The 26,586-nt window shown below is 38.2% G+C and overlaps 2 protein-coding genes across 2 annotated transcripts in view; one reads left to right on the top strand and one right to left on the bottom strand.

The window, feature by feature from the left end:
• LOC118415628 (pseudouridylate synthase 7 homolog) overlaps window positions 1-26,586 on the top strand; it is a 134,666-nt gene that overhangs the window by 11,680 nt on the left and 96,400 nt on the right. The window lies entirely within an intron of this gene.
• LOC118415253 (mucin-5AC-like) lies at window positions 10,828-26,580 on the bottom strand. The gene is made up of 12 exons (XM_035819708.1): window positions 23,929-26,580; window positions 22,880-23,068; window positions 22,615-22,685; window positions 22,138-22,206; window positions 21,852-21,902; window positions 21,436-21,489; window positions 20,936-20,989; window positions 19,783-19,863; window positions 16,275-16,895; window positions 15,506-15,538; window positions 13,747-13,969; window positions 10,828-13,257 (listed from the first exon to the last, which is right to left on the bottom strand). The coding sequence occupies exons 1-12, from the start codon at window positions 23,951-23,953 to the stop codon at window positions 13,076-13,078; spliced, it is 1,653 nt and encodes a 550-aa protein (XP_035675601.1). The 5' UTR covers window positions 23,954-26,580; the 3' UTR covers window positions 10,828-13,075.

Below are 26,586 nucleotides of genomic sequence, written 5' to 3'. Positions count from 1 at the left end.
ACATGTGAATTTTAGAAAACTTGTCCAACCCTGTCCCTGCCCTGTCAGATTGGGACCACTGGTCACTACAGTGTTCAAAACATTTGTGTGATTTGGGCCTGAAGGAAGATTCTTACTTAGGTCGCCTCTTGTACCAGGTTGTGAGAATGATGGTGACAGTGAGGACAGTGCCAGCTACAGTGCCGCCAAGAGAGCCATATAAAATTGTGGTGGACAGAGGTGGTTTGGTCTCAGAATTCCAATAACTGTTAACATTACTTCCTGTGATAGTTAGCAATGGGGCTGATGGTGCCCTTGTAACTGTCATTTTCTTTTTCCATTGTGTGTCAATAGTCAACTTGTAGCCTGTTTTGCTAGCACTTCTTTTGGTCTTAGTGAAGAAAAAATGGACACTTGATCGAGCACAGTTATCAATAGGCAGCATGGCAGATGTGGAGCTTATGGGATTTGCTGTTGTTTCAGCATTGCCAAATGAAGAAGATGCTGATACGTCAGATGATGTGAATAATGCTTGGGTATTGGGAGGGGTTGAAGTGCTTGACTCTAAACAGGTCAGATCGTCAGGATTGATATCTTTAAGCTTTTGTCCTGAGAATTTGTCAGGATAGACACATGTTATCTTGTTTTCAAATGGACGGGACCCAGTCATTTTTTTTCTGAAAGGAAGCATCCTACAGTCACACTGCCAGGGGTTGCTGTCAATTTCAACGTTAGAAATAGATGACAACATGTCATAAGCAGATGGGGAAAGGACAGATATCTGGTTTTTGCTTAAGCCTAAATGTCTGAGCTTAGGAACATTTGAGAATGTATCAGAATCAATCTTGGCTATCTTGTTACCGTCCAAGCTCAGCCAACGGAGCTTGAGTAGCTTTGAGAATGTGCCAGGCTCAATTTTTGTTATTTGGTTGTATTGCAAAAAAAGACTATCAAGCTTGGGAAGATTTGAGAATGTCTCAGAATGAATCTTCGATATATTGTTACATTGCAGGTACAGTAGTTCGAGCATGAGCAGATTGGAAAATGTGCCAGGCTCAATGCTGATCATGTTATTGCAGTGCAGATATAGCTGGGATATACCATTATACCTTAAGAAGTCTGACTTATGTAAGGCTGTGATCTGATTTCTTTGCAAATCCAACATAGCGATGGATGTTGGCCGGTTCTGAGGAACAACGGTAAGCCCCTGGTTTTTGGGTGAATATATTTCACAGTTGCAGCCAGCCTCTGGTATGTTGGGCAGGTTCAGGAGGATGATGAAAAAAATCAACGTTACTGGTAACTTTCTTGCCATCTTGTCTTGTCACCTGAAAATAGCGAGAAACCCATAAATGAACTAGACAGGCTACATGCACATTTGCGAGCAAATACAGCATATTTCAACCATCTCCCAACCCATGCAAAAATGGAATGTTTCACATTCAGGAGAATAATAAACACACCCATAAGAGAATGAACTATTCGTGAGGCACTTCCACTTAAATTTAAAATTCAAAAAATACTTCGACTAAAAAGTTGGACTTAATATATAATCACCAAGATTGAATTTTAGAATAATCACCCCTTCGAGACTTGACTGTTTCAGTGATACCCACATGTAAAATGACCATAAGACTTAGTCCAAAAACACTTATGTTAAAAAAAATGAATTTGAAACCCCAGTCCAAAATTGTTTCTTAAAAAGATCCCCCCCTTTTTGAAAGAATGGAGTCTCCCAGCAACAACACCCTTATGTTAAGTGGAGCAGTCCAAAAACATGTTAGCTCAAAAAGGCATTTGCATAATCACCCTAGGATTAGTCTGAATTTAAAAAAAATACCCCTACAAGAATGGACTGTTCCAGTGTACCCTGTCTAAAATAATAAGATAGACCAAAAACAGTTCCACTCAAAACATGGGCTTTTGTCTAATCAACCCAGCACTAAACTGACTTTTTAAAGCATCTCCCTCCATGCATGCATGGACTCCAGTGACAACCCTATGTAAAGTGGAGCAGTCCAAAAGCACTTCTACCCCAAAAGGACTGTTGCTAATCACACCATAGTGTTCAAATGAATGAGGAAACATGCCCCCCTCTGCAGGAATGGACTGCTCCAGCACACACCATGTAAAAAAGAACAAGTTTACTTTCATTCAACAAATGGAATTTTGAATTATCACCCCTGTCCCAAACTGAAGTTAAACCCAACCACCCCCATACAGTCCCAAGAATGGACTGTCCCAGTGCAAGAATGGACTGTCCCAGGAAAAGCCTTATGTCAACACTACAAAAAGTCTTTTTTCTTATTTTTCTTGTTTTTTCTTACGGAGAGAAAAAGTTTCTTGTATAAAGAAAGGTTGAGAAAAGTCAAGAAACCTCCCATAAAGCCTTTGTATGCTAATTCCTACACAAAGATTTTTATTCTTGTTTTTCTTAACTGAAGAAAATATTTCTATATTTTCTAATATATAAATGATCAGTGATCAAGAATGTTCAAGAAATTAAAGTAAAACTTTCTTTTCCAGTCTTTACACAAGATTTGCTTCTTGTTTGTTCAATTGGAAACTATTGCAGATTCTATCCTGAAGATTATTATTCTTGCCATATGCCAGTTTTTCCTTTAGGATTTGTTTTTACAAGAATAACGTTCTTGAACTTTGTTGTTGTCTCAATGTAGAAAGTCTGAGAAACGAAAAATTCTTGGTTTTCATGCTACAACTTAAGAAAATGCAATAGTTTTTTATCACTTTCTTGACCAAATACTGTTCAACAAAGAAAAGTAAAAAAAGAAAATCAAGAAATTGCAAAACAACTTAATATAACTAGCATGAAATTCTTAAATGTTCTTGTTATCTTTATCCATAAAGTTTAAGAAAGACGTTTCTTGTTTTTCTTGATGATATGTATAAGTGGAGCAGTGCAAAACACTTCCCCTACAAAAAGTTATTCCTTTAATTTGGTATAAAGTTAAAATACACCCTCTGAGCAACAATAGACTCTTCCAGCAAAATGAGTGAGATCATTGGCTATCAGGCTAGTCATTAATTGGATCAGCCAGGCACACCTGTGAGACGCCACCATAGCAAATGACCTAGGGTTGTTAGACTCGGCACTCGAAGCTCGGCACTCGAAGCTCACAAATCCCAAGATCCCCCCAACCCCCCAAAACAGACATTTTGAAGTGGCTCATACCAAACATTGTACATTGATCCTATGAATAAATATCTAATGCACCTCTGTACCAAAAATCAGGTCATTTGATTGAAATGCCAGGGTACTAGGGGAAAGATTTTTTGGTTTATAAATGGCCTAAAAACCTCAATAAAACCATTTAAAAGAAGTCAGAAAAAAAGGCAGATGGGTATTGGCCCACTCTTTTGCCAAATTTCAGGTTATTTGGCCAAAAATGACAGAAATGAATCGATTTGAAGATTTTACAGGTCTGAGGAAGAAGAAGAAACATCAGGAAAAGCAAAATATTCCAATCCATACTTATACTGCAGGTCCTTAAAAGAGCTAATTAGACTGGGAGGGCTGGTACAGTTTAGGCTAGGCTGCGGGGTCTAGAAACAATGAACAAAAATTTGTTGTTGTGTATATATTAATTAGGCCACACCAATTTTATTTGTTTTTTCTCAGATTTTTTCCTCCTAGGGTTAATTGACTAAGACTGCAATAACTGCATTAAATCATCTGACAATATGATAAATCATTCAATAAACAGGATTCTTCTCTAATATTATTAAAGTCTACTTCTTTTGCTAGCCTAGACATCATGGTAAATGATACCTTTGCTGTCAACAGAAGAGACTGACTTTTGAAGTTTGAAGCTGGTGTCTTCAGTTTGCAATCTCTGGTAGGGATTGTTCTTGTGCCTGTTGGATAGGTGCTCTGGATAGTCGTCCTGATGGCATGTGACAACAGCTCTGAATTATTCTTACTTATATGGCTGTGAGTGGATTGTCTGTAGGCGTATGAATATTGATATTCATAGATATTAATGATTCATTAAGATTATAGCAGGTTGTTTACCCATTGCCGTTTTACCATTATTGGTACCAAAAAAAAAACATAAATCTAATATATAATCCTGTTTTGGTGGATTGTTTGGGAATTTTTGTTGATGTTTACCTTACAATTGCTGGATAAACACTTGATCTGAATAGCTGTTCTGTGATGCAACAAACAACTCTAAATTATTCTTACGTATATGGCTGATTGGATTGTCTGAATGGAACTTTATGAATATTAACATTTAGTATGTTGTTTACTCTCTTTTGTTGAATATCCAAAAAGTAGGCGCATGCGCAAAGCATTAAACTGAGCATTTTTGGTTGATTGTCTGGGATTAGCTTTATGAGTATTAAGATTTTTAAATCTTAATATTTAATATTTATTTTTTATATCTTTTAAACAACCTGTTAAAACAGGTTGTTTACTCCTTCTGCCTTCACCTTTCTACCGTGATTGCTTTTTTTAAAGGCAGAAACTTAAAAATGTGACTTTTCTAAAATGCAGTTTTAGCAAATGCAAAGTTAACAAGGTTTGAACAGAGTACATCAGCACATTATTTTTCTTCTGATGGGGAAAAGTGCGATAGGTGCATATGTATCAGGAAAGTCACTGTATCTCTCTTTCTCTCTCTCTCTCTCTCTCTCTCTCTCTCTCTCTCTCTCACTCACACTCTCTCTCTCTCTCTCAGTTTTTGATTGCTCAACTGCAGCTATTTGTCAATGATTAAAAAGCGGGTTTAATTACATCATTATACCAGACTTAGTCTAAAGATTAGTAGAGAACATCTGGATTTGTCAGCTTGTTAGCAACCAGAGGTTAGAGGTGACAGAGTAATCCATGAACCCTTGGCAGTTTGTACCACTGGCGGTGGCACAGTCACTTTTACATTGTATGATGAAAACTCAAGTTGTGTTTGTTGTTGAATGTGATATTAAGGACACTTGCCACACACAGGAGACCATTTTTTTCCTTGACAGCAGTGCCCTACAAAGATCATTATAATGATACAGCAAGGCCATACGATAAATGGCAAATACTAAAACACGCCAACAACAGCAAATGTACAATCTTTGTTGACGTTGTGCTTACAATTGCTGAATAAATACTCCATCTGGATATCTGTTCTGTGATGGCATGTGGCTGAGTGGATTGTCTGAATGGAGCTTTATGAATATTTACATTAAGTATCTTGTTTACTCTCTTTTGCGCACAATGTAAGCCTTTTTGGATAGATTGTCTGAGATTAGCTTTATGAATATTAAGATTTAATAGGTTGTTTACTCCTTTTGCCTTCGCTTTTCTACCATTCTTTTTTGTAAAGGGCAGCAACCCTTAAATCTAACTTATTATAAATGCTGTTTTAGCAACGTAAGGTTTGACCAGTGTGCATTAACACTCACTAAGTAAACATAATTTTTCTGCTGATCGGGGAAAGTGTGAAAGTTATCAGAAAAATGTGTAATATCTGAATAGATTCAAAGTTGATACTGTTTTTTATTGCTCAACTGCAGCTATTTGATTAAAAAGCAGGTTCCAATGATGAAACAGGTGTCTGTGATGATGTAATGATAAATCATTTTTATTCTCTAATATATAAAAGCTTGTGCATCACATTATTGGAAACAGTATTCAAGTTTATTATGATTTATAAAAAGAAGATTCTGTCAAAATTTGCATCTCAGTATAGATCAACTATTGTGATAATCATGTGTATCAATATCTTTCATCTTCAAGTTGGCATCAGCCAGATCTACACATAAGTCTACCAAAATTCAAAACAATTTCAAAGCTGTAGTGTTGAATAATAATGATAATGCTTTGGACAGTTTGTTATATATCAGAAATTACTTTTGTCTGTTGTGGTATTTTGGCATATACAATTACACTAAGGTGCAAAAATTAGGTTATAATCGTTATAATAATTGCTTCTGGCAGTTTGTTCTACATTCTATATACCAGAAATTACTTTTTTTCTCTTGTGGTATCATGACATATATAATTCACATTCCTCGAATCAAGTACAACAGATTTTAAGAGACTCAATGATACAGACAGATTTGATTATATATTCAGATGTAACAACTCCCACAATGTTAAAAATACTATTAGGTAAATATATAAAAGATAACTTTGTCATAAGAAAAAATGCCGAAACTCATAGTTAGCCCCACTCGATTGTAGTACAATATCAATGATTTAGGCTAGCTCTTATTGTTCTAGAAATTAGGATGTCAAATTTCATTCTATAATAATTCATAATCTGCATATGTACTATGTTTAGTACTTGTTGTAGTAATTAGGATGATAAGTTTGTTTCTTCTTTTTTTTTGCCATACATTGTACCATGTACGGTCGTTGTGCAATAAAGTTCTCTATATGATTATTTAGTACAGTGGATAAGCTGAAAAGTATATTAAACTTTAAAGAGACTATTGATAATGATTATAACACGCCAGAATTACATTTTCTAAAAAAAATTAAAGTGATCCGAAACTACTAAGTTAAACACTCTTTGCACAATGCCTCAATGTTAGATATGGCAAGAAATGCTGCTCAACAATCAAAACTTTCAACTGTTACAGCAGATCAAAACTAAGGCTAAATTCACAACTCTGTTTCTCATGTCTTTGCTATAGATGGAATGTGTCTATCGTAATACAACATCATGTAACATGAACTGAATACACATGTAAACCAAACAAACATTATTGACATATCCATCACAATGTATAACTGACCAGTTTAGGATATTGAAGCAGGGTTGTAGCCAGCACCCGTCCTTCCGGAATTTTGCAGCTGGGGGCGGAAATTTTTTTTGCCCATTCCGTTCCTCTGTGAGCAAAATTTAACCCTCAAAATGTAGGAAATAATGTTTTAGAGGGTCTAGATTTCAAAATTGTCCCTAGGACCATGCCCCCGGACCCCCCTAGGAACACTGTGCCAAAGCCATTCAAAATCAAGCGGATGGAAAATGATTTCGGGCTGGCTACAACCCTGTACTGAAGTACACTTCTGACAGCAGCATCAAGTCTAAGCTTTAATGAAAGTGCATTTACTTGAATGTTAAGCTTTCACAATTATCTTAGACTGTCCTGCAAACCTTTTTACAATTACATTTTACAACTTACTTGACAATGTGATTTTTCTTAAATGCTTACAGCTACTAGATAGATGAATAAAAGAATCATTTGTGGCTTTGTTAACTTTTTCAAGAGTCCATGGCAGAACAGTTACAATCAGATACTTGTGATGTAAAAGGTTTGAAATCATGTTGATGTACAATCTTGTAGAAGACAATAAATCACTGTCTGGCTTCGAATAAGTTGCAATTTTGTGACTGTGCATTTTGGTCCAAAGAGCTGGAATATGGAAATACCAAGGAAATGAGTGATGTAAATCATAGTTAGCATGCTGTTAATTGGTGGGATTGTTCCACCTTAATTCTGACTGACTTTTTAGGTGTTGGCATTTGGTACCAATATTAAGTAGTCATTGGCATCAACAGGCCCATTTATATTTTTGGTCTCTTTCAGAGGTTGGCAGAGGTGAGGGGATTCATTGTCATATGAACCTGAATTCTCATTCTCATGTATTGCAGCGACAACTTTACGAGGAGGAGGAAGTGGGGGAGGTTGTTGTGTATGGGGATTCCCGACAGTTGAGGACTCAGAGACAGCTTGAGATTGTCCCTGCCCTGTCAGATTGCAACCATCTGTAACTGTAACAGTAGCTGTGGTGTTTGGGGTGCTCAATGTGTCCGGGGGGTTTGGGCCTGAAGGAGGATTCTTAGCTTTTCTCTTGTACCAGATGGTGAGAATGATGTTGACAATCAGAGCAATGCCTGCTGTACTACTAAGGCAGGTTATGAAAATGGGCATAGAGAAACTTGTATCAGATTTATGATAAGTGTTACCTCCTGGTTTGTCTGAAGCTCCTGTGTCTGTGATTACAAGCAGTGGAGTAAACGGAGCCATTGTTACTGTGGAGCCTACAGGGTGTGACTCAGCATTGCTTGTCATATTGCCAAATGAAGAAAAGCCTATGGGATTTGCTGTTATTTCAGCATTGCTTGTAATATTGCCAACTGAAGAAGAGCCTGTGGGATTTGCTGTTGTTTTAGCATTGCTTGTCATATTGCCAATTGAAAAATATGCTGATACGTCAGATGATGTGAGTAAAGCTAGAGTATTGGGAAGAGTTGACATACTTAGCTCTTTACAAATCAGATCTTCAGGATTGATATCTTTAAGCTTTTGTCCGGAGAATTTGGCAGGCTTGACACATGTTATCTGGTTTTCAAATGTCTCGTTTCCTGTCATCTCTTTCCTGAAGAGAGCCATCCTACAGTCACACTGCCAGGGGTTGTTGTCAATGTTAACATAAGAAACAGATGACAACATATGATGAGCAGACTTGGGAAGGACAGATATTTGGTTTGAGTGTAGGAGCAACCGACTGAGCTTAGCTGTGCCCAGATTTGAGAATATGCTGGGGTGAATTTTGGTTATATTGTTGGAGTACAGGCTCAGATATTGGAGCTGGAATAGATTTAAGAATGTGCCAGGTTCAATGTTAGTTATGTAGTTGGAGTACAGTAACAATATACTTAGCTGGGGAAGATTTGAGAATGTTCCTGGCTGAATCTTGGTTATCTTGTTAGAGTGCAGGAATATCAGTTTAAGCTGGAAAAGATTTGAGAACATCCCAGGCTCAATATCAGTTATGTTGTTGTCTTGAAGGTACAGATATTCGAGATTCTTTAAGTTTGAGAATGTCTTGGGTTCAATGTCTTTTATCTTATTGTAGGACAGCTGCAAATCTTTCAAATTCTTGTAACGTAAGAGCTCTGACTGACTTAAGGCTGTGATCTGATTTCTTTCCAACCTTAGGTACATGATGGATGTTGGTAGGTTCTGAGGAATGGTAGTAACACCCTGTTTGGTACACAAGCATTGTGATTTTGTACAGCTGCTACAATCAGCTTCTGGCATGTTTGGCTCCTTTGTTAGGATGAGGAGAAAAATCAACATTTCTAGTAGCTTTCTTCCCATCTTGTTTTGTCGCCTAAAGAGAACAACCCAAGCGAACCTTGATCTCAGGTTGGAACTATAGGTGAAGATGAGGAGCACTAGTTCCTGGAAAGTTGGAACTAGTTCCTACCTAAAGCCAAGCCTTTTGGCCCTGCCTGAGAGCTTTTTGTGTTTGTTTTAGAGGAACTACACTTGATGTAGGGCCTCATCCCACAGCAGCCAGTATCAAGCCAATGTAGTTCCACGTAATCAATCACTCCAGGAGCAGAGCCTGGCTGGAGAGAAGCCTTCTAGCCTTATCTGTATGGGTAATTATGTGTAACAGATCAATTAGCCATGCACTAAGTGGGTGCCTATCTGTGCTTATATGGGCCTCCCTGTCACTTAAATATAACAACAGGATACAAGAAAAGGCTAATTCAAATGTGTTTTGAGAATGAAAAAATTCTATGAGCTGGTATGCAAGTTCTGAACATGTTATGGCTGTTTGCCTTCCACTGATGAGGGGGACAAGCGTCTGTCACTAGTTTACAATAAGTGAGTTGTTCAGCCCAGTAGGTACCCTCCTGGACCAACACACCACCAGGTCCCCTGTGGGAAAACCTTTGGTAGCAGCAGCAGGGATGTTAATTGACTCAGGCAGGCATGGGTGACAGGCTTTTGTTTACCCTATACTACAAAATGTAGCTGAGTAAAGCTCCTTGGTATATTGGAGTACAGAAATAACAACCACACTGGTGAACTCTAGATCTATTAGCATCATGATATTCTTACCTCTAATTGGTTCATATCAGATAACCTGCAATTTGAAGCTGTTTTAGTGTTTATCAAGTGACCAAATACCCTGTCTTGGACCATGATTAGAAAGTGTACAGATATTTACAAACAAGATGTAAAGTTAACATAAAGTGCACAGCGCTATGGGAAGTTTCCATTCACTGAATTTTAGACTCTTTTTAACAAAGAGAACTGCTGTCTAATTGTACACGAGGACAAGAACACGAGAATAGGGCAGTGTCCACTGTCCAGTAAAGTAGCTGGCATTTGTTGCCTTCTCGGATGAAATAACAAAGTATTGAATGAGACTGGTTGACGCACATGTATCAACAATAATAAGATAGCAACCATAAGAATCTGAGGATCTGCAGGCTCGGATCTGGGGATAGTAGAATATTACTTCTGTGAGTAAGGTTGCCTTAGTATACGTTAGCCTGGTATCCAGACCGCCGTGCTATACTCGCTAATCTCTTCGGGCCGGCAACCGATTAGCCCCGTGCCAAACACAGCACGCGGGCCCTGATCATCTCTCGATAATTATCAGAAACCGGGTGCCATTTACCTCTGAGTGCAAATAGAGACTGGGGCTTGTGACCTTCCCTGGGATAAGGATTATACATAAGGATAGTATAGAGCAAGGGACTGGTATCTAGGCTAAGTATACGTAAGTTTACTACCCTCGAAATCAGGAACTAAGGTTCAAAACACTATCGTTCCTACATTAACTTGTATAATTATGTCACAGAACAAGTGGCAGAGACGATACTAGACGCCAAAAAGGGTTGTAAATAGTACTGGAGCCAAGTCCTGAAGGGGCCTTCATTGCACCGATTTTACAGGAAAGGTTTGACCTAGTTTTGTGGTTGATCTTTGCTTCATCACCCAGCATGATTTTTGTGCTCAAATTGTAGTTATTGTATCAGTTTTTTGCTAGCAAAGCATAAAGGTAGAACACTTATTCTGTACAGGTGAAAAAATTCAGTTTTACAACGAGCAGGGGCAAAAAATTATGTAGTTCGCGCAACCTTGGCCTGGTAGGCATAGCTAGTATGCATCAGATGTAGGAAAAGAAGGGCGGTGCGATTGTTCGGCCATAGATGCCATTTCGTCTGAAACAGACTTCCTCCGTTCATACCCTTTAACCACGGCAACACGCAAACAGCTCTGCTGACTTTCTGAGTCGTCCTGAACGGATTCCTCAAGCCCGGGTGCTTCAGTCTCTTTCGAGGCAGCTGCATGAGTACCTTCCGCATCTGCCACAGGTAGCGAATTGAAAATACTCAGGTCATGGCCTAACTACATGTACAATGTCTAGTGAGAACAATTGATGTGGGACTGGGTAAAAATAAGATAAAAAGTTTCTCAATTGACTATCATGGCACATGTACATTGTTCTTCAAGGATTATAGTAAAGCATTTGATACTATATCATTCTAAAAACTTAAGTTTACAGAAATACAATCTAGGTCCAGACTTTGTAAACTGGGTTAAAGAATACACATAGAATGCACAGAGCAGCTGTCTCAATCATTCTGGACACCTTTCAGATTGGATCGCGGTCTTGAAAGAGGAGTACGGCAGGGGTGCCACCTGTTTGCTGTCCTCTTTAACCTTAAGCAGTAGAGCATTTTGCTCTCAGAATTCGCCAATCTGATGAGATAAAATGAATTCTTTTTCCATCATTTGATGACTGCACAGAAGAAGCATTTATCTTCCAGTACGCAGATGACACAGAGCTAGTCCTGGGGGATAAGGTTTCAATTCTGAAAAATTTAGACATAGTTGAATAGTTTACATAGTTTTCTATCTTTTCCAAGAGAAAACAGAAGCCATGTGGCTAGGCCCTTGGGTGGGTAGTTCTGAAACGATAGGCGGACTGAAATGGACCTTTAGGGTAAAATGTTTAGGTGTATATTTTCATCCACAACCTCGGCTTCCAAAATAGTTGACAATTGGACGATTATTGGAGTAACAAATTTTGTAAAATGAAAAAGATATTGTCTTCTTGGTCATCTAGATACTTAAGTATCCTGGGCAAAATAATGGTTTTCAAAAGTTTAGTCCTTTATATCTCAACTTTCTTACATTTTTCAATATATTTTTCTTTAAATTTTTATTGAAAAAAGACAGTTAAACATAAATGTCATTATTCAGGATCATGCGGCAGGTGGTCTAAACATATAAGAATTGACCATGCAACGTAAAGTGGGTTAGAAAATTTCTTTATTCCGACATGCATGTTCCTACTTGGAAAAAAATCCAACTTAGTTACTTAATATACATACCTTTGGACCAAATCTGAGTATCTTTAAGTACAACAGTTGTCTGAACTACAACCTAAGAGCTTTGTACAGTCTCTACCTGATTTCTACAAGAAAATGAAAAAAAATTGAAAATGTAACCTATATAGCATCACAACTCTTGTGGAACAATTGTGGAACTTACAAAGGAAATATGTTGTATTTTAGTAATTGGATTAACAGAAATATTAGGTATGTCAAAGATATGATTGATGGTCAAGGTAATGTAACAGCACTAAATGATACTCTTAATACAGTAGGCAATTACTCCAATTTAATATTTCAATACAACACTCTTGTGAACGCTATCCCACAAAAATGGAGAGAAATATCTAATTTCGATGCAGAACATGGACTTATACTATTGCAAAAGAGGTACAAATCCAAAATAACAGTTTCTTTAAGAAAATGTTAATTAAAAAAAATTAGTCGAATCCATTTCCCAAAGCCTTTGGGAGAAACGTCTTCTACGGTACATTTTGATTTCCAATGGAAATCCATATGGGAAGCCTCGTCTTGAGTTACGAAGGAGCCAAAACTGCAATGTTTACAGTCGAAGTCGACAAGAGTCCGTTTATGTAAACAGGGTATAACGACAGACAGTCAGTGTCCTGTCTGCAATGTTGTTGATTATGTGGAACACTTCTTTTTTGATTGAATGTGTAAGTGTAAATTTAAGCCTTTGTGGACAGTCGAAAAGTCAAAAAATGTTTTCCGTTTGAATATGGATACACATTGTCATTGACAATACAAGATGTCATTCTGGGCTACCATATTTCTAAATTAGTATTAAAGTTAATATAAACGACAATCAGGATCCAGGCGTTGGCAGCATCTAGTACCAGGCACTGACTGAGTATTAATTTATATTAAATATAAAACAGTTTCAACACATTAATGACATGATGTTACTAGGAAAATTTACCATTGCTAAGTCTAAATATGGAAACATTCATATGGAAACACTCATATGCTTATGACAACTCAGTCAGGGCCTCGTACACGACGGTGCCAATGCCTTGATCCTGATTGTCGTCAGGCAGTGCCCTGTGTTTGTTAAGCCGCCGCTTAACAGTGGCCCGCACACGGCAGCACTTCTCGTTAACAACTTTGTAAATGCCCACTTGCTTGCCTTCATACTGCAGTCGGGTTTCAGCTGTAAGTAGAATTGGCACACATTTATGTCTATTCTGTAAGCTATAGGCTGAAGGCATTCAGCCAACAAATTAACAGTTCTTCCAGTGTAAATTATTGTGAGTTAATTCACACAAATGTAGATACAATCTTTTATGCTGATAGAACAGAAACCTAATACACATGTAGTATGTTGTTGTGGTAGGATATGGAATCCTCTTCTTTTATTTACAACACTTATTATAATACAAGAATCAATCTTTGTAAACATGCAATATCAAAGAATCACTTAATCATAAAATAAAATGCTGAAGACCTGCCAGTATCAGATTTGTGATTTGGAAAACTGAAACATTCAGTCTAAATGATGAATTCCTACCACCCTATCCCTAGCTAACGTTAGTACCATGATGTTTAAACATACTTAGCACCATTGATCTAGAGTCAATTTTCCACAAACAAATCATCATTAATCATCATCTATAACTTAGCTGTGCTTGTTCTCCCTTACCGAGAATGGCACCTAGGATGGCAGGATTCAGGGCCTGATGGTTCCGGTCCCCACCTCCTGTCAGGTTGCCCCTGAACAGTTCTTCTTCCGTGAAATATAACCCCATCAGAATCTTGAAGAACTGTTCAGGGGTTTTCCCGCTGTTTCTGGCCTTTGTGAGGAGATGGGGATAGATGGCCACCCCATGTTGTGGCCCACCTAGTGGTTGGGGGACCTGCCCAGCCTGTAGTATAAAACATCACATAATGTATAAGTTTAGGCATTAAATATTGCAACAACAAAAAGTAGGTTACAGTGTTTTCTTAACTTTGCTCAGTATCATAATCAGCATAAAATAAATGATTTCTCTGACATTGGTATCAAGTCAACATTTAAGTGCTCTAGATCTGGGTTACATGCAGCACTGTACATTTTTCTGGTTCTTTCATATACAGTCAAACCTGCCAAGCGACCACCTCTTCTCAGCAACGACCTGGCCATTTCGACATCTTTTTCTCGGTCCTGATTTTTTGCCCATTGACGTAAGCATGACCTTTTTCTTAACGACCACCTGGCCAACGCGACTGCGACCGGCCAAAAATGTGAACCATAACGGCCGCATCATTTTCAACCTTGAGGTTTTCATCGATTTTTGATGATAACTAAAGCGATTTTGTGCCGAAATCGGCCAGTTTGCGCTGATGTTATGTTTAGACGACCGCGTCATTTTCAACCTTAAGGTTTTCATCGATTTTTGATGATAACTAAAGCGATTTTGTGCCATAATTGGCCACTTTGCGTCGATGTTATGTTTTAAAGATGGTGGCCGTCAATGGGTGGGTCAGTGGGGCAGTCTACGGTAATGTGGGAGGAAATTTCGATGTAAGAAAATCCGAATTTAGTTGTTACATTTTTTGAAAATCTTTATCATTATATTCTATTTATTTCATTTTATTCGTTCAGCTGTTAACAAACAGCCAGGGTTGCCCATATCATTATAAAATGAACGAATGCTGAAACGTTTATAGCCTCATGCCTTTTTAAGAAAGATCTGTGTAGCTCATACCTTTGTAAGAAAGATCTGTACATGTTGCATTCTGTAGTGCGTCTACGATCGTCTCAATATTTGCGAACTCACATTTTAGACAGTAGGGGAACTTTGATGCTGTCAGTTACCAAGCCTGTAATATGCATCGCTGTGTTCTTGATCGCCGTATCTGAAATAACTACTGTGTACCTTTCGAATTCGATGCCTGTGGAGATGCCCAGTACGTCCGGATAGCGTACTTGCCCACGGGAACAGTTCAGACAGTTGGACAAAAGCACTAACACAGTAGATCGACTGTCTTTTTAACCTCCTTGAGTAGAGTTTCTCTGGCGCAGGAAGGAACGTCCTGATCCAATTTGTTCCAATTTCTGTTTATTTACTGTATTAAAATTCACCAAGCTTATTGATGATTAACGTTTATGCGTGCGTGTGCGTGTTGTAGTTGACATTAAAGCCCTCCTTTACTTACTTCTTTTAATTGCGTGCGCATGCTTGCTATTTGCCATTAAACACAACGGAAACCATTTATACTTTGCATCGGGCATGTTTTGAGTCGATACTCTTCTCAGCGACCACCTGTGTCCAAATCGACCGCTTTTTTCAGGTCGCCCGGGTGGTCGTCTTGGGCAGCTGTCTTTGGCAGTCGTCTTGGGCAGGTTTTACTGTACTAGATTTTGTAATCTTGTTGCAGTGAATTTTACCATGCATGTAGGTAACAAAAATCAGACTTACTGAAGTGCCATTAACAGGGAATATCCAGTTGATCTGCAAAGTACAAAAAATAGCCTGCTGTTAGCTGCTAGTCAGATTCTAACATACATGTACATGTAGGAATACCAGTTTTCATGTATGAAGAAGCCAATTTACCATTTGCCTTGGGTTGTGATAATTAATCATGATTTATTTCAAAAAAGGTCCAATGCACAACCAGAGTTCCACAATCTCACACCTTCACAAAACAATATTAACCTTTTCTGGAAAGGGTATAACATTACGTGTACATGTAATGTTACATGAATGTCAAGGCTTTGCCGAAAGGTTTGTGGTAGTTTTTTTTGCCTGCGTATAAGCTAGCCCAAAGTAGCTTTCCAGGAGAATTTTTTTTTAAATGCAGCTTGAAAGAAAAGTTAGCAGCTATTGAACATATCAAGAACATACTCCTTTATGATGATAAGTCATGGAAATAGTGAATTCATATCTTTGAATAACCAAGACAATAAAACTATGCTAGGAACTTTGCTGATTATGAGGGATTAATTTGTATGAACGATATACATTGTGCACTTACTAAATACTGTTTACCATTATTTGTCCGTCATTTTCTTTTGTCACTTGCAATTGGCCCTCGGGCAAGAACTTGCAAATTATTTTGATTTTACAATCTTTAGACTCTCTGAACATCATATTATTATATGGTAATCAAAATATATGGTGCAAAGGATGTTACATGTTTTATTGAATAGTTACTCTATAAATGTCAAGTACTTTGATTATAAGTTACCTGGTCTTGGCCCTGGCTGTGCAAGGTGGGAGAGGTTGTCAGGCGAGACATGAGGGGGGGGCTGATGTTAAGGCTAGTCAGGGATGAAGCCATGATTGGCGAGTGGAAGGGGTTAGGTGTGGGAGATGAAGCCCTGATGCGGAAGGGGTTAGATGTGGGGGCTGGGTGTATGATGGGTGTGCGGATGGTGCTAGATGTGGAGGCTGGGTGTATCATGGGCGTGCGGATGGCGCTAGATGTGGAGGCTGGGTGTGTGATGGGTGTGCGGATGGCGCTAGATGTGGAGGCTGGGTGTATGATGGGTGTGCGGATGGCGCTAGATGTGGAGGCTGGGTGTATGATGGGTGTGCGGATGGCGCTAGATGTGGAGGCTGGGTGTATGATGGGTGTGCGGATGGCGCTAGATGTGGAGGCTGGGTGTGTGATGGGTGTGCGGATGGCGCTAGATGTGGAGGCTGGGTGTATGATGGGTGTGTGGGTGGCGCTAGATGTGGAGGCTGGGTGTATGATGGGTGTGTGGATGGCGCTAGATGTGTCAGTGGGGGCTGGCTCATTGTCTTCTCTAGGCCAGTTCTCCGGATCATCTTCAAACAGAGGTGGTGAATCAGGTCTCTCTGATAGCTGTAATATGCAATTTACATAAGGATGAAGTAGATGAAATATCAGCAATATTATAATTGTGATTATCCACCCCCCCCACCCCCAAATGATACTAGTTCACATTTATCCACAGGATACTTACTTAGCAACCTAATATTTGTTTTTAGAATGGGATGTGAATACTGCAGATAAAGGTGAACTAGCATGATAGTACAATATGAACTTATTAAAATATATGTAAAATTATCTTTTACATTGCAAATATTCAGCCATGAGATGGATTTTAATGTCCCTTTATGAAATCATAGATACATGGACAAGTACAATGTTAAACAGACTGCATTAATTGTCTTCAATGTTCTGAAGTGAGAACTTCTGTGGAGCCAACAGAAAGCCAGAAACACTGCTCACTTTATATCAGAACTTTCCAAATTGAGCCCAAATTTAAACAAAAAAATGACTCAAAGAATGGCAAAGTTTTATATGTCTTTAGAGGGTATTTTCTCCTGTACATTGTTTTTTTTTTTACTTTGGTCAGAGGCCATACTGATCTGATCTTCAGGGATTTAAGTTGGCCCTTGTGTGACCCCCACACATCCTAACTGTGTCAATCTGATTTAGCTCTGGCACCAAGTATAGGGTTTCACCCTGGGTTTCACAGCCCCAAGATCTTGTCATTTGCTTTTTCTTCCATATGAATTGCCTACAGCCGGGAGTATATTAATTTTTGTAGAGCGAGGCTATTGACACACCCAGTGTGTCAATAGCCTAACAGGATATCGACACACCCAGTGTGTCGATAGCCTGTTTAGGCTATTGGCACACTGAGTGTGTCGATAGCCTGTTAGGCTATTGACACACCCAGTGATAGAAACCACTAAAATGAGGAAATCTTACGATTATATTTGACAATCAACACTCTGAAAAATACAAATGGCATCCTGTGTCCATTATCAACCCAAAATACGATCTTTTTCACGTGTTTACGGCACAATTTTAAACATCGGAATCTGCTATCATATAGGGTGCTAGTTTTACTGTCACCGCATGTGATCATGGCAGCCATGTTGGATCGGTTAGGAACACGTTTTCAGCTGTGTTTACCGACGAATTCCTGCCATATTGGAGAATTTTCGGCCTCAAAACTTATATCACTAAGGAAGCGAAGTTATAGTTGTTGTTTTACCTCCATTTTATGTGAAAGAAATATTCTTCCGAGTCGCTGCCGATAGCGCCGGAACCACACGGCCGAAAATTATGACATGTTTTGTGGTCAGTGTTATTTTTGGTTTATATTGTTAACAGAAACTTTAAAAGTTGTTTATATATAAAATATTCTTATATCAAATGGATGTTTAAAAAGGGACAAGAAAAATTGAAAAAAAAAAATTAAAAAAACTACGGCGCGGACTCGAACCGAGTTGGAGCTGGTATCATGAATTCCCGGGTCAACGCTCTATCCACTACGCTACGTCATACATACACGATGAAGGCTGTATTATTAGGTATCCAGATGTAGGGCATAACTTGAATACGTCTGTTCATTCCAAGATTCAAAGATTCCAATGTCTAATCTTCCGAACAATGTCTAATCAACTATTGCTTGTGTAAAATATTGCCGGAAAGGCATGTTACAAGCTCTGATTGGCTGACTGGCATCTCGGTGTGTCAATAGCCTGTTTGGCTATTGGCACACTGAGTGTGTCAATAGCCACAGCGATTTTTGTATATGTAATTTTCCAATCTTAGGCCATAGTAAGTTAAGTTTATAGATGACAGTTATAGTTGTTGGCCCTAGAACCATGGAGGTAGGTCACACCAATTTAATTTGTTGGTTCACGGATTTAAAAAAAAAAACTGAAGAAAAAAATATGCTCGAAAACATAATGAAATCAAAGCATCCTGTGGAGTCAAAGGACCAGGTTTGTGCCTTGGTGCACTCAGTTTTATGGAGGAAATACAGTATTGAAGATTACTCCCTACCCTCTAGTGTTATGATATTTATATTTTAAATCCAAGATCCAACAAATCAAATTTGTGTGGCATTAGGCTGTATTATAAAGGACCTGGAAACAGTCTGGCATCCAGCCTAACCTAGCAGAAACTAGTCTAGTCTACTCTACTCTACTCTACCATACTCCAGGCCACCTGGGCCAATGAGGCCTGGAGGTCAGACTCCTTAGATCATGTAAGGGACCGTACGATATCTATCAGAGGGGAGAGGGCTGGTGCATTGGAAGTCCGATCAAAAATTTTTTTCATGGCCCTCCCCCTCCACCTAAAAAAAATCAACATGGCCCTCCCCCCAACAGCCATCATTAAACGGGTAGAAAAACAACCGATAATCTTAATATAGATGTCAGGGCACAAAGGCGCCCGGCGTCCAACTGGTACCATGGTATAGCCAGTGTTCTCGCTAGGATTTTTTCACAGCATCATTGATTTTCAAACCCTCTAAAACAGAATTTCCTGCAATTTTACTCCCGTTTTTCAGTAATCGATGTTCGCTCTCTCCCCCAAAATAGTCGTTATAACAAATTTGTCCAGTCATGTCTATATGGAAATTTTGGGTTTTTGATGTTTCCAAACAGGGCTCTAGCCAGTGAGTTTGTCAGACCATGGAAAACCCATTTTTTTCCGGCATTGAATAAAAAAAATGTCTACCTCGAGCGAGCGAGCGAGCCTTCCAAGCCACTGGTGTTTTCAACCAATCATATCTGGAGTTGTGAATATCATATGACTAGTGTATGCTAGTGAGAGCTTTAAATTGATATCACATTTAATGGTCTACTGTTTACATAGCTTGATTTTCCAAATTTCTTGTGTCTTTCCAAATACCAGGTGACCTGGTAGTAGGTGCTGAAAACCTTCCCAAGCATACATGTGCAAGGTACACAAATGAACTCACATCTTCCATGCTCAGCTTGGCCATCTCAGCTGCCTTGTCCCTGTTGTTGGCAGTTTGTGCCTTTTGTAAGTCATCTCCAGCCTGAAATTGTACAAGAATATGGAAAAGTTACTATGAGCAATTCCCCTTTCCTGTCAATTAGTATGTCTTTCAGTTGAATAAACTTTTATTTGTTGGGAAGGAAAAGTGATCTTGATCCAGCTTTAGATCGCCCAAGACTTTACCTTTCACTTGTCATTTAACTAGCCTGAATTCAAAGTCCAGAGCTCAACTAATAGTACTGGGGCGGTAGATCCAAAGACAGGGTCTAGGCTGGGTACTGGTACAGAAAAAAAAGTCCAGTTCAGGTCCAGAGGATCAGGTCCTGGTCCGGACTTGAACATGGACCTGATTCAGTATGTGGAAACGTATGAATGGACGATACTGAAAACAAAGGTCCATTTCACTACAAAGAAATCTATTTTGTGGAGTATTCAACGCCCACTTGACGTTTTAAAATCCTGCAAGGCTAATCGCCTCTTGTTATTTTCCTTGACCGGTAAGCCTCCAAAGGTATGAATGCCTCATCATATAATCTACTCATTCTCCAATAGGTCCAACATCTGATCCACCGAATTTTTTCCGTTCCAGTTTTTCCAGACCGGTCCAATAACTGAATAAAAAAGACCGATTTTGTACCCACCCCTACTTCAGACCATGCAAGCATGCAAGCATGCGTTTACATGCTTATACTGTAGATCATGTTCATTTACTCTAGATCTTGAACAATGTCAATAATGTTGGAACCCATTTTAAATCCATACCTTTTATGTTCATGTATCTAACAGAACTGCTTCATAATCATGTAGATTGAGTATGCTGTTTTACTGGGGACATTGTGCCCAGGGTGAGGTATAGATCTTATGTGCACTACCTGATTTTTAAATGTTGTAGCCTACTTTCAATTGTCAATACATTGTTACATACAGTATCATTTTGATACGATGTACAATACATTTGTACATTCTATACAACTGCTTTGTACCCAAATTTTAACAAATATCAGATTTTCCTTTCTTGATTGAAGTGAATTAACCAGAATACCCAAGACATGCATGACTTTAGAGATTGTGCATTATGTGTATAGGCTACAAGACTTAAAAATTTAGCTTACCGATTTCGCAGTGGTGGTCTTTGCCTTTTTTGCATTCTTTGCAGATTTTGCAGCCTAAAATTATAAAATGCATCCTAATAGCATCAAATACAATCAAATTCTTGACTATAATGCACATGATTGTGTGAATTATGAAAACAAACAAGCTTCATGACATGACAAAAAGTACAGTGACTTTTGTATAGTCAAATATAAACTACAAAAAAAGTGGATACAGAATTAATCTTAAAACTCTACTAACTAACTAAGCAATATAGGATAATAAGAAAACCTCCATACAATCAAGCCATGGAGCTAAACATGAGTGTCACTATCTTTTCTAATCACAGAGCAATCTTTTATGTATTTACCTATCTTAGCAATATGAGGACTGTAGGATCTAAAGATAATTTAGTCAGATCTACTTCTGGTATCGAGTATTGTAAAATCTATTATAGTGGTTCGACATACATTTTGTAATGTGAATAACTTATTGCATAACAAGATTGAAACTAGCTTACCGCCTTATCTGCTGTAGACTTCTTGCCCTTCTTGCTGTTAGCACCTTTTGGAGCCTGAAAATCATTAAATATACAACATTTCATTTACAACATTTACATGTTCATGTTATAGCATTTGCATCCAAATATTATATACTTGTATTATTAATAAGGACAATGAAATGCCATATGATTAAAACTTGGAATCTATTCACAGGGCTGATCTCAATTGAGATGCAGTTTGAACTTGAAGACAAGGCATATTTTTGCCTTGAACACTCGCATTTTCTTTAGGGACTTTGGAGTGTATGTCAGTGTTTTACACTATTCCTATATTATCAACTTGAAGTCAAATCTTAAAGTCACTCATATTTATTTGTTAACATGTATCTGATACATGTACAATAGTAGGATTAGAAAAATAATACAACATTTACCATTGTTTTCTGCTTCTTTCCTGGTCCTTCCTGAGCTGGTCCTTTGGACAGCTTTGATAAATTGTCAAATAACATAGTTTAGTTGAGAATTTTATCTATTTGAAATTCATTCAAGCGTCCATAACTGCTGCAATATGGCATTTTACATCTTACGCCTTAACGTGGACTTTATAACTCACTAAAAGGCATTAACATTATGTCAACAACAATTGCAGGCAATATTTGTGCATTGTTCTATGTACATAATGATAATAATGTTGCATTTCAGAAGAACAACCTTAGTTACCTGAGTGTTCTCGATGCTGGCCAAGGGTGGTCTTTCAATGGGTGCATCAGCATTCGTGTCTCTGTTAATCTGTCAGGAGTAAATACATTGTAAGCAATTATAATTAAATATGATTATTTCATTTTCTTGTAAAGCAAGGGGTCAGTACTTTGTCTCCAAGCTGAAATATGCTTTACTTGAAACAACACCTACATGTAGCTACTCTTATACTGACACGAGGTGGAGTGGGCATGACAATGTGTCAGTACTCCTTATGAACAGTTATAGATCAATCTCATCACCCAGCCATCAAAACATAGAAATGTATAACTAGAATATATGTGGTCAACCTTTCATTGGATAAACTGAGGACACTGATTGCTATTTGTGTATTTTTCTGACATATTGGCCAGAGTTCCCAGCTGCAGTGCAATATTTTATTTTTTATTTCCAACATTATACATTCCAGGCAGTGATGCAACACAATGGAAAACTTACAGATTCATTCTTCGTCTTCTCCCGCTCATACTCAATGACAAACTCCGACAGACATGAGCGGTCTCTTTCACCTAAATGGACAAATGAAATGAAATAGCCTCACACTAAAGCATATAAACATCCAAATGTCACAAAAACAAAATTTCAGAACAAATTAACTTAGGTAGCAACCCAAATTGTTATTCAGAAAACATTCTAGTAGTCAGCCAATGATACATGAACAAAATCTGAGAAGGCAAGGTAACATCTTAATATGAGTTCTTACCAGGTGGTGTCCAGTTGATCAGTTGCCCCGAGCAGACCTTCTTCTCCCAAAGCACCTGAACAGTAGTGTTCCTCAACTGTTCCAAATTGTTGAAGGACAGGTCATCTGGTGAGATCATGTGCTTCCTCTCAAGCATTGACCCCTCCAAACCAAACCACACATAGAACCAGAATGGCTCTAAACGTTTGGCTAAGAAAATAAAAATCAATAGATATCAGTATACTCAAATCAGTAATTTCCTTTTTGCCGGCTGGTACTATAAGTTCTACTACACATGCATGTGCCCTTTTGATATAGTATCATCTTTCTTGCCGGAGTATGATTTTTTCATACTGGTACATAGCATCATACTGTAAATATTGTTACATTAGGGCCAAGTGTGGTGTGGTCAGAAATTTCAAAACCAAATTGTGTGCTCCTTTTTTTTGTTGGAAGCCCTTGTGGTAAACTGAAGTTGAATGCAATGTGATACAGAAATATCATCTGGTCCAGTACACCTTTATCAGTTGAAAGCTTGACAATTTCCATTTATAAGGCACTTTGACTGTTGGTGTGGCTCTCCTAAAATAAGCACCCATGGACATTGGGCAATTGGCAAAGCAAGGAAAAATATTTAGAATGTCTCTGGTGAATTGCATCTTTCAAGCATTATGCTAGATACAGTCCACAAGTTGAGCAGTGGTGCCTTTTGGTTTAACAATATTGTGTCAGTGCAAGCCAGTTATTTGGTTTCTTTTTTTAGGAAACCTGCCTCACAGGTCAGAATATTAAGACAACTTGTGTTTAATGAAAATCCATCATTTACTACAAAATCAACTAGGATAGCAATAAATTATTCTTAAACTATTAAATCTTTCAACTGACGTGACAAAATGATAATAAGAAACAATGCCACAGCTAGCAACATCTCATGTCCTACTGTGAGCTCTGAGCTTGGGTTGTGGAACTAAACAATCCTTCCATAGTGTACAAGAAATGTATGCTTATTCAATTCTCTCATAATATAAGTATTTTCTACATAGTGAGAGTTTTAGAATTCATCCACTAACCTTCTAACTGCCTTTTGGTTGGCATGATGATGAAAATCCACGGGAACTTGTCTGCTCGGTAAATGCTCCAAGTGCTGCTCAAGCAGTTTATCCAGAGAAGACAAAAAGCCCGCCAAATGTAGCCGAGACAAATCAAGCATCTGACCTGTCATTCATTAGGAGACCAGGGCTTGGTACAAAATACACCAAGGGGTCGCCTGTAGATGAAATGAGGCCCCCTCCTTCTTTCCTCCCGGCACTGCACTTAAGAACATTAAGTAAAAGTACACATAATGAAAAATGATGATAGGGATCAAGGTGAAAAAATTGGCAAAATTGAAAGAAACCAACAAAAAATATTTCCTTTTTTGGGGGATCTCTCTGCCATGTTTATTCAAGTGTCACCTAACCAGTCTGACATCTCATTAATCACTTACATCCCTGTCTAAAGTTACTGTGAAAATTGACCTGGGGTGGAGTTTCCTGCTCATCTCAGTGTACAATCCCTGAAGATACAGTTCTGAGATATCTGGGTTCAGATTCAGAAATGAACTATCAGACTCAGTTTTCTTATCAAATAGATTGGGATGAGGTATGAGATGTGCCAGAAAAATCATAAGGCAAGTTGGCTTCCCATGAACTGACTCATTTCAGCAGTACTACAGGGCCAAAATGCACCATATTGTGCAATGCTTAAAGTAAACTTATCTTTAATTTCCTACTTCAGAATACCAGTAAACATTTCATGGAACAAATTATTATGGTGCAATTTATGAAAAAGTGACACAAGCAACAAAAACTTTTAAAAAAACTTTTCCTTTTTGGTGTTATAATTTAAGCCCTTGTTTCTTGGCTCACCAGTCTGACAGTCATCATTAATCATACATGTATGTCACTGCACTCAGAGTTCTAAAAATGTTCTCCTTTGTACAATTGTGCTATTCCAACATTAAAATCAATCCTAATGTAGGGCCTCGTGTCTGTACAATTTTCAGGTACGGGCATGTACACTGGTTTTGGTTATAAATTATCTGTAATATGTAGCAACATTTTCATAGTGAGAAATTGTCATCTTTGAGAAGGCTTTAGTGGTAGGTTAAATTCAGGAATCTTGCAATGTTTTACACTAAATTCAGGAATACTTATGGCTTTCGATTACACATATGCTACATGTAAGTATACGTACCTCAATTGACGCTCAGAACCTGACAATTTACTGCTATGTAACAATGTCATTGTACACCTGTCGGAAAATGGGGACCTGCTTGAAATAGTCCACTGTGCCAATTTTCTATCATCTTTTAAACATAATATATACAGTGTATATAAAAGCCACTAACATCAATATTTTACTAATGGCCTCTCTATCTACTATATGTTCATTAAAGATATTATATTTAAGTCGATACTTATTTTTCAATGCTTTGCATTCTTGGCAAAGTCATACCATAGTTTGGAATAAAACATCTCTGTCCCTCATATGTAACACTTTGGTGTGCTGAGGAGTGGTGAGGCATAGTGGTGGATGTTGTTGCAGGTGACCCTGGACTTGGAGTTGGAATGTGTGCAAAAGGAGGCAGGTGGCTACAATGACTATCACTTGTTGTTCCAGATGATGGTGTTGCCGTAGACATGGAATTGCATGGTTGAGGACTCGACCTATTAAACATTTCATCTTCACACTCCACTAGATGTTGTTGATTCTCCAAGACAGTGTCAAAAATCCCTTTCATGCTTGTTTTTGCTTCTTCCCTTAATAATCTTGTGGCCTTCTTTTACTTGCCTCCTTCTGGAAAAGCTATCTGCATACAGTGACCTGGTTCCTGTGGTCACTCAAATCAATGAGTGCTTTGTGGAGGGCTGTTTTACTTCTGAATCAGCACATCCAGTCTGGCTTCCATTTGCATGTTCTCCTTCAACCTTGCACAAAAGAATTTTCAAATCACTTAGAGGTTTGGTAAAAAAACATGTAGAATTAATGTCACAGTAATGTGTATACCATACAATATATTGTTTCAAAATTATGAAAATCATCTTGGAATTAATATATATACTGAGTATTTAACAGAAAATGATATGCGTAAGATAAAAATTGATTTGTGTCTAATTTGTAATACAATATATCATCAAAATGAAGTGTAACTCACCATTGAACCCGAAACTGCCTGAAGTTTGACTCCAGAAAAAATGTGTCATGATTCATGTGCCATGTGTGCTTGATCCAAATATTCAGATGTGGTTGGCCTGGGTGTTTTTATACCAGGAGGATGACTCCCTGTAACTGTGAAAATTGACCTGGGGTCTAGAATTTCCTGTTCAACTGCACAGGTTGCATTGTCCCTGCAATCAGACAGTCCTGAGATATTTGCACCATTAGAGGGTGACAAAAATTCTTAAATTGTAATTATAGTTTTGTTTTTGGATATATTCATTAGCTTTTCTTGTATCAATCAGACCCTCATAAACTGTGAAGCATGGAGTCTGTTAGTACATCTAAGACACGCTTATGGTCTAAAACTGGGGTAATACAGGGCTACCTGGAAAATCGCGTGTATCTTAAGTTTGGAGCGGCCAATTAGCTTTAAATTTTCAGGAAAGTTCAACCAAATAATTACGGACAATTATTTTTAATTATGCATAGAAGACGTGCAGAGCCACACAAGGACAATGTCCATTCAA

This window comes from Branchiostoma floridae, chromosome 5 (assembly GCF_000003815.2).
Source record: "Branchiostoma floridae strain S238N-H82 chromosome 5, Bfl_VNyyK, whole genome shotgun sequence".
In the NCBI taxonomy this organism is placed as follows: domain Eukaryota; kingdom Metazoa; phylum Chordata; class Leptocardii; order Amphioxiformes; family Branchiostomatidae; genus Branchiostoma; species Branchiostoma floridae.
The sequence above is the reverse complement of the archived record's forward strand: the minus strand, read 5'-3'. Positions and strand labels throughout refer to the sequence as shown.

Excerpts from the sequence above, each read along its gene's own strand:
- LOC118415253 (XM_035819708.1), bottom strand. The coding sequence starts at position 23,953 with ATGCCAACCAAAAGGCAGTTAGAAG. Across the intron at positions 22,686-22,879 it reads GATCAACTGGACACCACCTG|GTGAAAGAGACCGCTCATGT; the intron begins GTAAGAACTCAT and ends TTGTCCATTTAG. Across the intron at positions 19,864-20,935 it reads AGACCACCACTGCGAAATCG|GCTGGAGATGACTTACAAAA; the intron begins GTAAGCTAAATT and ends GTACAATTTCAG.